The following is a 16,144-nucleotide window of genomic DNA, read 5'->3' as shown; positions in this document are numbered from 1 at the left end:
GGCACCACCAAAGCAGGAAGGGGGGCCACCAGAAGAAGGCGGGTCGCCGGCTCCCCACACGCTACCGGCTCCGTTCTCCGAGTCCGGGCGGAGGTACTCAAAATGGCCGGACCGGAGAACAAAGGGGAGACGGGCCACATACACGGTCAACCCCGTCCATGGAAGGCAGCGCCCCAACACCAGGCCGCAGGACCGCCGGATCAGGCCCGGATAGCCGTAATCGGTCTAATTGCACATCGGCCTCTCTGACCGAACCCACACCGCCACCAAGGGCCGGCCACAGCGCTCCGCCCCGCCCGGGCGCCGCCAAGGAGTGTCAGGCCCGCTCGCTCCGGAGGCCCCGAAGCAGACAAGGGTGCAGCCCAGGATCCGCGGCACCCAGGAACAAACGGAGCAAACGGTAAGTGCCTGTGAAATGTCGTAGTTCCATAGTCTCTCAAAGAATACTTCCCGGGGCAGGATAAAACACAGGATAGACGTTCCAGACAGGAAAGCGAACAGAGCCGAGCTAAAACGCGGCCATCTCGGACGCGAGCTTGGCTCCTCCCCCCTTTGCAGAATGTTAACTGTTTGAGATGGGTATCAACGTAGGTATTCCCTCTACTCATTAACAGTAAAGGTTTTATGTATGTTATAGGTAGCTTCTCTTGTTAGTCTTGCTAATTTTAGGCTCCTTCATCTTAGTTTTACTGGCAGGAATTGTTCAAGGCAAAAGATTCTGCAAATGGAATAGTATCCATTAGGAAAAAAAGGCTCATTACCTTAGGTAATGTTGGTTATAATTGATGCTGTGATCCGTTTTCAGATACTTTATTGGCCGTTTATATCTTATTTAAAGGCCTCTTATGTATGCTTAGCTGCAAAATTGTAGTTACAGAAATGGTGGCGAATGTTGTTGCATATGTACTTGTGTGGCTCCAAGAATGAGCAGTTTCCCCAGATGCTGCTGCAATGCCTTGCTTTTCGCTAGCCTTCCTCATTGATATTTCTGAGATTATTACTCTCGGGAGGTTACAAACTATCCTCTCAACACAACGTTAAAACATTCATGAATAACCAAGATAAGGTAAAATCTTGGAAAGAGGAGCATCTCGTTTTTTAGGTCTGGCCTCTAGTAAAATTTGCTCTCAAAGACTGGTCACCTGACCAAGAAGTGTGAAACCTTACAATAGAAACTTGGCTGTTCCTGACAGGTAATCCGTCTCAGTACTTGTTTGAGGTGTTCTGAACATGTCTATCTTACTGAGTTGAGCACCTTAAATGAAGTTAATAACAATAAAATGATTTTATATGCCTGTTTAATTCAAGATGAATTAAGCCTCATTCTGATTTTGTTAATTGTATTGACAGCACTGTTGGAAGAAGAAAGAAAGGCTTTCAGGCAACAAGTTGAGGACTCTAATAAGAAAATACAACTTCTTCAAGGTATGGGATAATAAAGAATAAACATTTCTTTCTCCCCAAGTGCAGAATGTTGAAGAAACTATTTGCACATGTGAATGAATGCATATTCTGTCAGTATCAGCCTGTTCCACAAATTCAATGCTGCTACTTATATATGGCTTTGCTGAAACATTGATCTTAAATGATGTTTTTAATTAGTTGTGGTTACTAATTGTCACCTCTGCTGAGTACATTGTTACACCACACAGTAATGAGAAGTTCTATGTTTTTGGACTGCATCAGAGCATAAAAAAATAGTAGCACTAGAATATGTCGTAATCTTTGATGTTTTCTGTCCTACAGCTTTGAAGCACACTCTAGTCCAGCATCTAATGCGTACATATTTTCTCTCTACTTTGTCCAGTGTTTACTAGTTCCTGCTTCTACATAGTCACAGTACACTGGATATTTCTTTCTTTCTACGATTTAGCATGGTACATTTTAGCAATAGTATTTGCAGAGTGGATAAAAATGTCTCCAGCATGTGATATGAACCTAGAGACAGGCTTAAATGCTTGTTTAATAACCCCCCCAGGGGGTTCTAGATGTGCACAGGTAACCGATTTGAAGAATTCAGTAGTCAAATGGGTCAGATGAACATTTAAAACTGGTAGAGGGTATGGCTGGTGATGCCTCTGGGAGATCAGCCAATATTTTAAAAGTACCCAAAAAGGCTTTCAAGTTTTTTTTCATTAGGGATGTAAGGATTCATTTTGTATTTTTTATATATGGCATTGAGAACATATCTTGTACAAAGTAATGAGTAGCACAACTGCAGTAAATTATTTACATTTTAAAAACACTCTATAGTGTGTTGTACAAAAAAAGTAAGCCACACATACTGCAACATCGGTAAATGAAATACCATAAAATTGTGACTAAAACAAAGTTTTGCTTTATGGTCTTGAAGCGCTGTGGGGCATAGGTAAACATTAAAATCCAATCCCCACACACACACACCAAGACCAGATTTTAGGCACCTCGAAGAGAGTCCAAGTCCATGTCCAACCCAGACAATACACAGGCTCTGTCGGCAGGTGAATGTTATTGTAAAAGTTAATATTGTCCAGCTTGTGCCATCTATGAATTAGAGACTGAGTAGTTGATAAAAGGGTCTATCTGCTTTATAGGAAACTGTTCTAGGATGTGCCCTAACTGAGAGGTAGATTGCAAACCTCCCATGGGTCTACCAGAAGAGGATGGAGTGGCATCCAAATGAAAAGTCTTAAAGTCATTTAAACGTGATGGCGTTGTTACCCAGGTTTCTTGCAAACAAGCATTTGCAAAAGTCTCCATAAAATCGACGACAAGACGTTATTGATTTTAAGCCGCAGACCTGCCATTTTTCCTGAATAGAAACACCAGCTTCTGAGCCGTGAAGTCTAGGGAAATTGTGGGGCCCTGGGATAAGGAATCTGCAACACGAGGATTGAGAAAAGGATCACAGCAGCACCACTTGTTATAGTTTAGCATCCCACTGGGTATTTTGACGCTGCTCACACTACCCACAACAGGTGACTCCTGCTGTGTAGACAAGATAGCTTTGAGTACAGTGCTACCAACACTCATTCTCCGTTTTACCCAGCGTTCGACTGAATTCAGCATTTGGTGTCCCAGAAATAAGGTGCAAGTATGGATTTCATGCCTTGCAGATCTCCTGTTTGCTCCATGGCCCTAGGCTACCATTCTGAGAAGCATTTGTCGAGAACTGCCATTAATATGAAAGTGAATGACTTGAAGATGCTCTGTCGTTCCTATGCTGCTTAGCTCCTCCTGCTCCTCTAAGAATGCCTCTATAGGTAGAATCAGGGTTCATAGAACTTGGATAAGGTGGGGGGTGTAGGATAACATAGGGAGGTCTAAATAGCAACCTCAATACCCCGTCAGAGAATTTATCCCTGTACTACCACACCTGATTTCGTGAGTGGACCAAGATCACAGTTCTGTCTCTACCCTGCATTGTGGGATGAGGCTTAAACTGCACAATTTCAAGATCATTTGATGGTATATATTCAAGGCCCACTAAGGTGCCAATCAATTTAAATATAGTGCTCCTTCGGAGGATGTCATGATTGCCTTTTGACGTGTAGCTGGGGATCTCACAAGTTCCTTTATGTGCAGATGAGAACTGCTATTACCTTTGGACCAACTAATGTTGACTCACCAGTGTATTGCTCAGTAGCCCTAGCATGGATCTCAAAATCCCTTTTAGTGGTATACTCCATATCAGTGGCTTATGCCGCAGGTCCTGAGACAGGGACAGCGAGTCCTGAACGCCTGTGCCATAAAATAATAGGGGTCCAGCTACTAAGCCCTTAGGGCAAACTAAATAATGCTCGTACAGATGGTGGAAATTTAAAGATACTCCCCGCAACATAGCATAACGATAGATAACTAGCTGGATGTTTGACACAGCGCCGTCCAAAGGGATGGTGGAGTTGTGTTGAGGTCTGACAGGAAGCAGAAAGGGCACTGTTGGCTTTGACTGAGAAACGTACCCAGAAATAGTTAGTGAAACAGGCTGTGTGGTTGAGCAAAACTGAGAAGAAGCCGGTGGGTTAAGAGTTGACTCTTGTTTGCAGTAGTCCACCCTGGCTAGCAAGTGAGATGCCTTTGAGGCAACAGTTGGCTGGAAATGGGATAGATCTGCTTTCCCATTGGTGGCATATTCTCAATTCAAGAAGGAGCTGGACTTACCGATGTAGCGGCCCAAACCGTGGGAATTGATGTTGTCTGGACGGGTGAATCCTTTCTAGCCGTAGGATGACTAACTATGTCACCCTGGTTCTTTCTCGCTTTTCTCTCCCTTTTTTAAAGCAACCTTTGAGATGCAGGGGTGCGGAATGCACCTGGTCTTGCGTTGGAGCAGGGCCTGTAGAGCCAGGACTCATTGCTGCGTCACTGGGCTGGGTAGCCTCATTAGTACTCCCTGAACACTTACCATTCAAAGGGGAGGTGTGTGTTGATACTAACATTTGCACCTCTGACATGGGCTCCACCCTAGGTCCTAGGGAGGCAATTTTTATTCTGGAGACTAGTACCTCTGACTTCCACTAGAATAGCAGAGAGTACTGACGGGACAGAGGAAAGGAGATAAAGTGTAGTTGAACACGAGCCGGTGTGGTAACAGGTTGCATGATCAGCTTGCACTCTAAGGATCATTTTGTTAAGTCATTAATTTATTATTGAAGCCCATTACATGAACAGCTAGAATATTGAGGAGTTCTACCTGGAGCTCCATTTTATCGGAGTGAAGTTTAAGAGCCGAATAAATTACGTCCAAGTTATGTAGTAGAGTCTCAATGAGATCCAGTCTGGGAAGCAGAATGGGTAGTACTGTCAAATTGCCCCACTCTTTTGCTTTCTACCGTGGAAGTGACACATTCTACTTGTTGGGGCGTTCTTTCGGCTTCTACATTAATTCTATCATCCCCACGGTTGCATTCTCTCAGATATAGAGTAGGAGATGATTCCCAAGTATTTCCTTTGGATTGATTCAAGGAGAAAGAATCTGAATGGGCTTAGGCTATTTGCTCTGTTAAATGCAGTTAATCAAAGGGTAATTTTATGGGAGTGAGCAACCGAGTATAGTCCCCCAATGTCCTTCTCTTGGTAATCCTGATCAGGTTCAACTCAGGCAGCCCAAAGGTGCGAAGGAGAATCAACACCATCTCCTGTAACAAGAGCGCCTCAGCAGGCTCATCACCGGTTACCGCCACCAAAACTAGGGCTACATCAATAACCTACTTTGGCAGGTGCTATTGTTCTGAAGCTGTGCTGGAAGATTGCTTGCAAAAATTGCCCCGCCTGTACGATTGCCATCTTACGCGAGTAACAACATCATCCCTCCATGAGGAACTTCAGATCCACTGGTATTTATGGCAAGCACAGCGTGGGAACCACATGAATGCACTATGACTTGCGTACTGAAGGAGCTCCTATTTACTGGGCTAAGACCCTCCGTCACAAGGAGATTGGAAATCTTAACTTGCTTATTAGCTTGCTTGTTGTCCACTGATGGGAAGCTGTGGGTTGTGGTGATGGTATACTACCAGTGTTCTTAACAGGTTTTAAAAAGTCTGCAATTCTACATTTATTTTTTGGGCAGGAAAGGTGAAATTTAATCCATCCTGGATCAAGTTGTCGATGACAGCCTGTCACTCCAGCGTCTTGTCATTTGGGGTGTCTGTAATGATTTTTGTTTTTAATTTTGCATCACCCCTTGCTGCTTTGTCTGCCGGCTGGCCCACGGCCCGTGACAAATCACATGGTACTCTCGCTCAGTTTCCCTTAGTTATTTCAGTTATGAACCTACTCCTCCTATGTCAATCCTACCGGCCTTTTAAATAATATTTCTTTCCTGGCAGGTGTCATACTTGCCCCTAGTACTGCTGATTGGGGTTGGCGTTTGGGCCAGGACAATAATGGAAAGGTACCGTGGAGTGCGAAGATATTTAAATGAGTTAGCCCAAGACCGCACCGTATGTTCTTCCTATGAAAAAGCCTTGAAATCTAGCAAGCTTGGAAAGTGAGCCCCTACTCACCTTCCCTGGTAGCAAGTAGATACGGGGAAGGGGGACAAGCATGCCGAAAAAGCCATTGGTCCCATTCGGGTAAGTGAGATGCTTCAGAACTTCAAAGAACTGGCACATAACGGTCTTGGGTAAGGAGTGCTGTTAACAGGCTGGTGATTGCTTTGAAGAAAGGAATACACAAAAATATAAATATGAGGCTGTGTCTGATGACCTGCTGTCTCTTTAAAAACACTGCACAGACAGAACAGAGGTGGTGCCGGGGGGGGGGGGGGGGGGGGGGGGGGGGCGGCTAACGTTGGACACTTCCTTTTAATACAGGAGGCCCGCTGAACGCCTATGTGCACGCTGCCTCACAACTTACTGCCTCACTCCCACCTCAGTCATCACACCTTCACCTCTCCTCCTCCACCTGGGGCTCACTAAGACTCTCTGGAACGCTGGAGCTTTGATGGTGCGCCATGGTAGTTGGAATTTCCCGGGTGCCTGGATGCCTGGGATCAGCACTCAGTCACGGCTGAAAAAATTAGAAAACGTGTCTGTAAAGCTGGCCAAGCAACTAGCCAAAGACTTCCCTGAGCTGCCCAAGCTATGCCACTGCACTATGGTGTTAAGCCAACTCACTGATACATGGACAATTGGCTGAGCCCCTGTTCCATCCGCGGCAACGCCGCTGTCCCATCCGCCGCAACAAACAAGGTCCAAGTCACAGAGGCAAACGGGAGAAGCAACAACGGAAACAGTGGCAGCCACAATGACCACGGCGGCATTATACTCCAGCTTCGGCCACACTCACAAAGTAGCAATGGGAGGCAGTTTGCTGTAGACCTGTAGTGTCCTATTCTTTTTATTAATCTTGGCAAACGAAGATATACCACAAGGTCCATACCGTGCCTTGTGAGGCTAACCTGCAAACAGGATAAGCTGAGCTTATGTTGAAACGTCAAGAGGGGTGGGAGCCCACCCGATGCCGCAAGCTGCACCCAATTCCAGTCTGGCTGCTTCTGCGGGGTCAGGGCTTGACCTTACTGCAGTGGCCTAATTACTGCTCCCCCTGTCGCCATACCAGGCCCAAGTCCTTTCGAACTTGGATTCTGGGATTAGGCTTTGGCCCATGGGGTTCGACTGTGGCTGCTGGTTTCAGCTTCAGCACCCCTAAAGCGGAGGAACAGGGGTCTACAGAGCTGAATCGAAGAGCAGGCCTTTCGTGTTGTGGCATCTTCCCCCAAGTCTCACACTCCAGAAGCTCCCTCTGCTAGCCTCAGACCAAAGCAATTGATCAACCAGCTTAGCCAACTGGGTAATGAAGACCTAAGAATAAGAGAGGTTTACCCAGCAGCTTCCCACCGGAATTCACTGATCCGAGGCAGGCCCACAGGCAGGTCAATTCTGTCTGTGTGCAAAGGTGCAGATTCAATCAAACAACATGCCAGAGTCCTGTCTTGGCTGGGTTGGGTTGGGGATATAGAATAACCCTTTTAAGTTTTGTCCTAAATGCAAGACCTCCTAGATATACAGCTAATGCACTTGAAGTTTTCCCCAGGGATCTCAATGAATAAATGTAGGTCATGCGTTCCATTTCAAGTCATGGTGACTATGAATTTGAGGAGGAAACTGTGCTGTACTCATTTGACAGGTTTTAAAAGATAAGAATGTACTAAGTCACTTTAAGTAACTTGCAGTGAATACTTTGAGGGAGACACCAAAGGGTGTGATGAAGAGCTCTGTGCTGAACTATCGATTATTTTAGATGCGAACGAAGAGAACAATAGCCAGTCTCCACAGAGCTGTTTCAAAATCAAAGTCCTTTAGTGAAATATGCTGACAGACACCCACCGAAACTCATACTGCATGCTGGAGATTCCCTAAAAAAAGAAATTGCAGAAAACTGAAAAGAAAATCATAACCATGTTGAAACTTGTGCTCATGTCCTGAACAAATGATTGACATCTAAATCACCCTTTATTTCCAAGCAGAAGCACCAACCCTAAAAATACCAGACTTAAAAATGAATGTACGTTAATGACTGCCTCCTCCCATCTGTGCTGCTGCCAGAGGAAAAAACACATAAATTATCTAGTTACCTAAGACACTATAATACCATTATAGTGGCATATGTGTGCTCCTGAAAATTCACACTTAGGCAGCTGGATAAATAAACAAAATTATCAAAGCTGTGTGGAGTGCAAGCACTTTTTTGTGTAAGCTCACAACGTCTGCCCAATCAAAACATGTACTCCTGGATCCCTGTAAATACAGGTTGAATACAGGTTGAAAAAACTAACCATTCCTATCTAGAAAGAAGGTATATTATAGTCAGGCTACTTTTTCATCAAATACTGACACCTTTTGCATAGATGCAATCACTGAAGGGTTACTTTTGAATGTCTGTATCTTTCCAATGGTTAAGAAAAAGTGGTGGATCGGGATAAGAGACATTTTATCTACAGTATGGCACAATAAAGAGAACACCTAGAAATGCTATCCTCTAGGCAATACCACAGAAGGGCTTCAAGTGCAGAAGAAATATGAGTTTACCCAACTGTTATCCTTTGAGTAGCTTTGTACTATGTTGTGGCCATTTTGAAAGTGTAAGAAGTAGTCTTCCACATTGAAACTCACAAGAACTGAGAAGACCATCAAGTACCAGTTCACACTTAATATAGTACACTACTTAGCAGTTTTGCCACCCCATTGAAAACAAGGTAGTCATCTCCCTTGTATAGAGAGAAAATGTAAAAGTTGCCCCACAGGTGAATTTTACTTCCATGGACTTTCGAGACACTGATAGAAGCCTCTGCTACTGCCCTACCTACATGCATGCCTACATATATTCATATTGCGGGCAAACATTCACTTCTTCCTTCCGTGTATGATGAGACACCTGCAAGTAAAGAAAAACACATAACAAAGCTGACCATAGCCCGGCCACAGTAGCTCCCAGAGAGTTGACATATTGCTGTTTCACAGACCTTGTTGAATCACTGGACCTCAGTGGAATATAATGGAAGAATTGGTTCAGAATTTCCCAAAACATCTTTGCAAAAAGAAATATGAAACCATATTAGATGGCAAATGCTCACCCACTTGGGCATTATTTCTGCCTTAGTTGGTTTGTATGCTCCGTTTCAATAACAGAAGATGACTTTGTTTGAAAGTTGGACTTTGGACTAGATGCACCTCTAAAATGTGGGTCAGTAGTCATTGTGACATGGATTTATGGATTTGTGGGTGGGTATCACTGTACTCTGTGGGGACCTCACATAATCTGCAGATATGACACACAGATGCCGCCACTCCACGCTGGCGTCAATTTGTTGCTTTCCATGCACTTCATTGCATATCCCGAGCTCTGCTTCATCTTTCACACATTTTAATTGAGGTTGCAAACTGTGCTGCGACTGCTGGAAACAGATTCCAATCATGGATTCATACAATGTCTGCCATTGGTGGCTAGGTCTTAGCATGACTCTACATGCAGGTAAAGCTATGTGTGGATGAATTCAAAAGGTGAGGTAGAGTGAGCTCCAGATAGCACACCATTTCATGCTCCAAGTCGCAGATCTGCTTTTTCCCCATGTCCTGCTCCAAGTCGTAGACTTCTGGGAAGTAAAAGACTAAGGTGATGGAAAAGTCTTACCACAAGCTCAAGAAGTCTAAGTGGGACTCGTCCCCGTCTCACCAATCCTTCTTCAGGGAGAAGTTGTGCAGTCGGCACTGGAAGGAGACGTCTCTGCTGCCTTCATCTGCCTCCAAGTCTATTCTGAGGAAGGTCCCGGCATGCCACAAGCACCCTGGGCTGTTGTCAACCCCACGGCAGGTAGACTAATTCAGGGTGATCATGATGCACTTGTTAAAGATATTTCCAACACCATCCGGAGAGCCTTTGGGCCCTCTTGGAGGCACAGGACCCTCAGTTGGACTTTTGCCCTTGAGTTTGTTTCTAGTTGATCCCCTGGTGTTGGCTCCCGGCCTATGTCTTCACTCCGGCACCAGCAACTTTACCAGAGCTGACCTTCTTGGCACAAGCACAGGATCAGGTCTCAGCACCCATATTGGATCCTAAACCTTGCACTGTACTGAACTCCTCCCCATTACTGCAGGAGGCTGGAAACAGTGTTTCGATTGGATTCAGACACTGTTCAATGGCTTGAAAGTATCCCACTAGACCCCTTGGATTCAGACATTGTTCAATGGCTTGAAAATATCCCACTTGACGATTAGAGGTGGATAACTTATTCCACCCTATCAAACTGATGCTGGGCGTTATGCCTGCATAACAACAATACAGTTGACACTCCCCCCTAAGAGAGAGCTGTACATCCCATTGGAATGCATACTTCATGGTAATTGTCCCATACTTCATGGTAATTGTCCGCTGAGCAATAGAACTGCTATACTTACGACTACCCTCCGTATAAACGAAGGTATATCTTTTAGTAGAGATATTATAGCCTGGGCCTGCTACTTAAGAGCACTTGGGAACCACAGAGGCCCGTATGGAAACTTTAATGGTGAGCTGGTTTAAACTGTGTTTAGCCCTAGCTGTAAATTGCCCTGTAGCTAGTTGCATGCTACCCCTGGTGATCTGACCTTCTTGAACCAGTACCCAAATCCATAGAGCTTGGTAGTGCAGGCATCTATTGTAAAGTGAATACAAATGTATTACCTATTGTGCCTCCAGACAGGAAATCAAAATGCATCAACACTTTTAGAAAAAGTATTTTCTTTGCCAGCATGGCCTTACACTTTCTGAATACTGGGTGCCTACTGAATGATACACATATACCCTCTGGGGATGGCCCTTTATAACAGAGTAAAACACCTTTGCTCAGACTATCAAAGACATACAAGATGCAGCCAAATATTTCCTCGGAGCTGGTCTAGTCATCCCCATTGTGTCGAACATGCCATGGGCACCAGTTTAGTGCATTAATGCATGGCACTGGGTCGCGTTACAGGATTCTCTGGGGATGTGTAGGCATCCTTGATAGGCATGCCACAGTATGGCTCTAAACTTGTAGATAAAAAGGTGATCCTGCATGGAATGCTTCAAGAACAGCCATGCTACGGCACACTTCTTGAATCTGAACTCTTTGGCTCATAAATACCACCAGCTGTATAGGACGTTCAGAGGATACTCAGGTTTTTTTTTTGCCTGCAACCCATAGTTCACACTCATAACCTGTGCAGCAGCCAGTGAAGTCCTTTCATGGCCCAAGACATGTGGGGGTGGCAGAGGCAATGCTCACCACCAAGGACAGTAATCTTCCTCTTCCACTGTCACAATTGTTTGGATTTCTCCTTCCATGGTCAATATCAGCAACGGGGGGGGGGGGGGATTTTGTTTCCTACCTGACTGGTGTGTTATTGCATGAGATTATTGGTTGTTGCAGGTTGTTGATTGATTCTATGTTGTACTTTTCTCATCCCCCCTCCTCTCATGGCTTTAACCAGTGAAGTGGCTTGATTGTGTTAAGGGGCTACTGCTGCTCATATCTGCCTTTGGAGGGTGAGTCTTTGATAGCCTGGTTCCTCTAAGAAATCTGATTAATGAAACTACCCTATATTACTTCATAGCTAGTCACAGTGCTTTAAGCTTGCTTTCCTGTTTACTTTACCCCAACCTGCTGACTCTCACCCTTGCAGAGTTATTACCCAGAAACTGCCCTGTTCGAGGCATATGAGCTGCATATTGTACATTTAGCAATAGATCGCCACCTGGTGTTGGGCTCGGATGATTGCAGGTTGTTGTTGTCTTCTTGGAAGAAGTCTTTGTAGTCACGAGATAGGTGACTCCTCCCTTGGACAATACTACGCATGGTCATCGACTCCATCCTCAGATTGTTTTTTCCGCCACTGAGTTCGGATGAAAGTTTTCCGCTCCGGCTAGAAAAGACTTTTTTGACATTTTCGAAGCGTAAAACTTTAGACAAACAACTTTCGACATCGAAGACACTTTTCGACATCACCAGCTACATCCCGGTGCATCGACGCGGGCCGTTGGGCCCATCTGTGCCGTACGGCCTACGCCTCATGGAAAGAACTCCATTCAAGAGATGCCCGGTATGTCGAGCAAAATTCCCTCATAGCGACCATCACGAGGTTTGCAACCTCTGTCTATTGCCGGAACACGACGAGTCGACCTGCACAGCCTGTGCCTCCTTCCGATCGAAAAAGACCATTCGGGATCGGATGGCCCGTCGACACGAGATGAGGAGATCAGCGCCAGCACCGGAGGCCATCTTTGAGGAGGAGATCGTCGAACAGGACGTCTCCTAGGACGAGAACCCATTCGAAGATATCTCCGCGGACGAGGCTCCACTCGTCGCCGAGGAAGACTCGCCTGATCTCCAGATCATATCGGGAGCAGAGGACTCGGACGATTAGATTCCATCTCGACAACCCGTGAGTACCTCTGCCCCTGCACAACAGACACTGCCCAAAACAAAGGCAACGGTCAGCACTCCGCCCATGGGGCCCAGTCGAGACCGAAATTTACCTTCCGGCTCGGCTCCGAGGAAAAAGACTACGCCTTCCGGTGCCTCGGTACCGAAAAAACAACATATGCCAATTCCACCTCCTCCATTGGCACCGAAACATCCTTCGACACCGAAAGACTCTTCGGCACCTAAACCTAAACAGGCATTGGTGCCGAAACCAAGACAGTAACGGAACCGAAAGCTTCGACTCCGAAACCATCCGGCTCCAAAAACAAAGACGAGAAGATAGACTCCGGCGCAACAGGACCAATAAAACCTGTCTCCACGCCGAAATCTTCCATACCGGTACCAAAGACCACAAGGCCTGATACACACTAGCCTAAACACCCTTCGGCACCGAAGAAATTGCCACAGGACTCAATAACTCCTCCTAAGGCAAAAAACACTAAAGAACAGCTATCGACACCGAACAAATCGGCGCCGAAGAGGATTGTACAAGAGGAAGAACTATTTAGACCAGATCCAAAGCAGAAAAAGGTCTATATCAATCCAAACACTGGACTTGTGGAAGCAATTCCACACAAAAAGAGACCAGCAGACACACCACTTCCAACTGTGGTTCCTGCCAAAAAGGATTGTGCAACATCTCCAATGCACCCTTCCTCTCCTTCACCTTCTTCCTCTCCTATCACTCCATATATTGAGCATATAACTTCTCCTGCTCAATCACCCGCATCATCACACCACACTGACGAAGAGTATGATTTAGGTGGGGGGGATGATGTACCAGAGACACATACATATCCCTTAGATGAGGATGAAGATGTCAACCCCGACTATACAAAGGAGGATGATGCATATAATTTCCAGCCAAATCATGCACCATACATACCTGATCCTCAGTGCTACCCAACAAAACCTTCCCCTCCAGAGGATAGTATTGGGTTCAATCATCTACTAAGCAGAGCTGCGCTTTACCACAGAGTTCCTATGCACTCTGATGCCATTGAGGAGGATTTCCTATTAGATACTTTTGAGCAGTCACAAAGGTCTACTCAAATACTACCTATGATCAAAGGGGTCCTTAAACATGCCCCAGAGATTTTTAAAGACCCTGTAAGGTGTAGGGTACTAAACCCAAGAATAGAGAAAAAGTATAGACCAGCACCAGCAGATCCTATCTACATTAAGGGACATCTACCATTAGACTCTTTAGTAGTGTCAAATGCACGCAAAAGAGCCAATTCCCATACTTCTGGGGGGACCCCCCACTCTCCCCCCCCCCCCCCACTCTCCACCCCCCCCCCCCCCCCCGACAAAGAATCAAAAATCATTGATGCGTCAGGGAAACGGATTGCTGCACAAGCAACAAACATATGGCGCATAGCAAACACACAAGCCTTACTCTCACGCTACAATAGGGCTCACTACGACCAACTAGAAAAGTTAATGGACCATCTGCCAGATCAATACAAAGATCACGCAGCAGAGCTCTTACAGGAAGGCAAATTAATATCCAATGCCTCCATTAAATGCGCGCTAGATGTAGCTGATACAGCATCTAGAGCAGTTAACACCAGTGTTATCCTCAGACGTCATGCATGGCTACGCATTTCCGGTTTCAAACCAGAGGTGCAAACTACCATCCTCAATCAGCCCTTCAATCAGAACCAGCTGTTCGGGCCAGAGGTAGATAATACACTAGAAAAAATGAAAAAGGACACAGACACTGCTAAGTCTATGGGTGCATTACAATCTACCCAGACTACAGGTTCCTTTCGTCGCTCCTCTTATAGAGGAGGCTCTAAGCAGACCGGCGCAGATAACACGTCATCTTTTAAAACACGTACACAAACCCCCTCTAATAAAGGTTACTATAGAGGAGGGTACAGAGGCAACAACAATAAGGGAAGAGGTAGAGGTAACAACAACAACCGCTCCTCTTCCACTCCCAAACAGTGACTTCCCTCTGCCTCCCCTACAACATTCCACACCAGTAGGGGGCAGAGTATCACCGTTCCTACCTGTCTGGGATTCCATCACAACAGACAGGTGGGTAAGACAAATTATCCAACAAGGCTACTTCCTAGAACTCACAGCAACCCCCCCAAACATACCACCCAGGCAGCGTCCAATGTCCACAGAACACATAACACTGCTTCAACAGGAAGTTCTAGCACTTCTACAAAAGGATGCTATTGAAGAGGTCCCCTTACAGGAACAAGGAACAGGAGTCTACTCCCTGTATTTCCTAATACCCAAAAAGGACGGGACATTAAGACCGATCCTCGACCTCAGGCCCCTAAACCACTACATGCAATCAGATCATTTTCACATGATCACTTTACAACAAGTACTCCCATTACTACAACAGGGAGACTTTCTAACAACACTAGACCTAAAGGACGCCTACCTTCATATTCCTATACATCCTGCGCACAGGAAGTATCTCAGATTTGTCATACAAGGACAACATTATCAATTCAAAGTCCTTCCATTGGGAGTCACAACAGCACCACAAGTGTTTACAAAGTGCTTAGCAGTAGTAGCAGCACATCTCAGAAGACAACAGATACATGTCTTCCCTTACCTCGACGACTGGCTCATAAAAGCAAGATAGTTCAACCAGTGTGTACAACACACAAAACAAACGATTCAAACATTACACGACTTAGGGTTTACAATAAACTACACCAAGTCGTACCTAGAGCCTTCGCACCTTCACCAATATCTAGGAGCTACCATAGACACATCATCAGCTCTAGCCTATCCCAGTCAAGCCAGGATTCAAAGCATTCAGAGTTTGGTCTCCCTTTTTCAATGCCAACACTCTCTTCAAGCCAGAGTGTTCATGAAACTAATAGGCATGATGGCATCTTGCATCTTCATAGTTCCTCATGCAAGACTGCAAATGCGCCCACTACAAGAATGTCTGGCACAACAGTGGAATTAGGCTCAAGGTCAGCTCACAGACCTGGTGTTGGTAGACAGCCATACATATCGCTCTCTGCAATGGTGGAACACCAAAAACTTGACAAGGGGACGGCCGTTCCTAGAACCTGTTCCACAAAGAGTGCTGACAACAGATGCATCCCTCACTGGATGGGGAGCCCATCTCCTGCACTATACCACTCAAGGCCAATGGAACAGCCAACAAAAACTGCTCCATATCAATCATTTAGAGCTGCTAGCGATTTACCTAGCACTCAAGACTTTTCAAGTACAAGTACAAAACAAAGCTGTTCTAATCCGGACGGACAATATGACAGCTATGTATTACATACAAAAACAGGGGGGACACACTCTCTGCAACTGTCCCAGCTTGCACAGAACATTTGGAGATGGGCCATCCCTCAAAACATACACCTGACAGGAATTCACAATCGGATAGCAGATCTGTTGCGTCGTCAATCAGATTCACGAATGGGAGTTGCACCCACAGGTTCTACAACCATTCTTCCAAATGTGGGGGCACCCACACATAGATCTGTTTGCCACCCATGAAAATGCAAAATGCCCAACCTTCGCCGCCCGGTTTCCACACCCGCGGTCGGAGGGGGATGCAATATGATGAATTGGTCAGGCAGATTTGCGTACGTTCTTCCGCCTCTCCCACTCATTCCACTAGTAGTACGCAAGCTCAGACAACAGTCCGTCAAACTAATACTAGTGGCCCCCACATGGGCACGCCAGCCGTGGTTCACCACACTACTAGATCTCTCACTG

The 16,144-nt window shown here is 45.7% G+C and overlaps 1 protein-coding gene across 8 annotated transcripts in view; it reads left to right on the top strand.

Annotated features, from left to right (window-relative positions):
• SLMAP (sarcolemma associated protein) overlaps positions 1-16,144 on the top strand; it is a 1,084,481-nt gene that overhangs the window by 793,691 nt on the left and 274,646 nt on the right. For all 8 annotated transcript variants that reach the window (XM_078661565.1, XM_078661566.1, XM_078661561.1 and 5 more), the window contains one exon: positions 1,351-1,425. In XM_078661565.1, coding sequence (XP_078517691.1) covers positions 1,351-1,425 — 75 coding nt within the window. The remainder of the gene's footprint in view (positions 1-1,350; positions 1,426-16,144) is intronic.

Source organism: Lissotriton helveticus, chromosome 9, assembly GCF_964261635.1.
Source record: "Lissotriton helveticus chromosome 9, aLisHel1.1, whole genome shotgun sequence".
NCBI classification, from domain to species: domain Eukaryota; kingdom Metazoa; phylum Chordata; class Amphibia; order Caudata; family Salamandridae; genus Lissotriton; species Lissotriton helveticus.
This window is presented reverse-complemented; position numbering and strand designations above follow the sequence as displayed.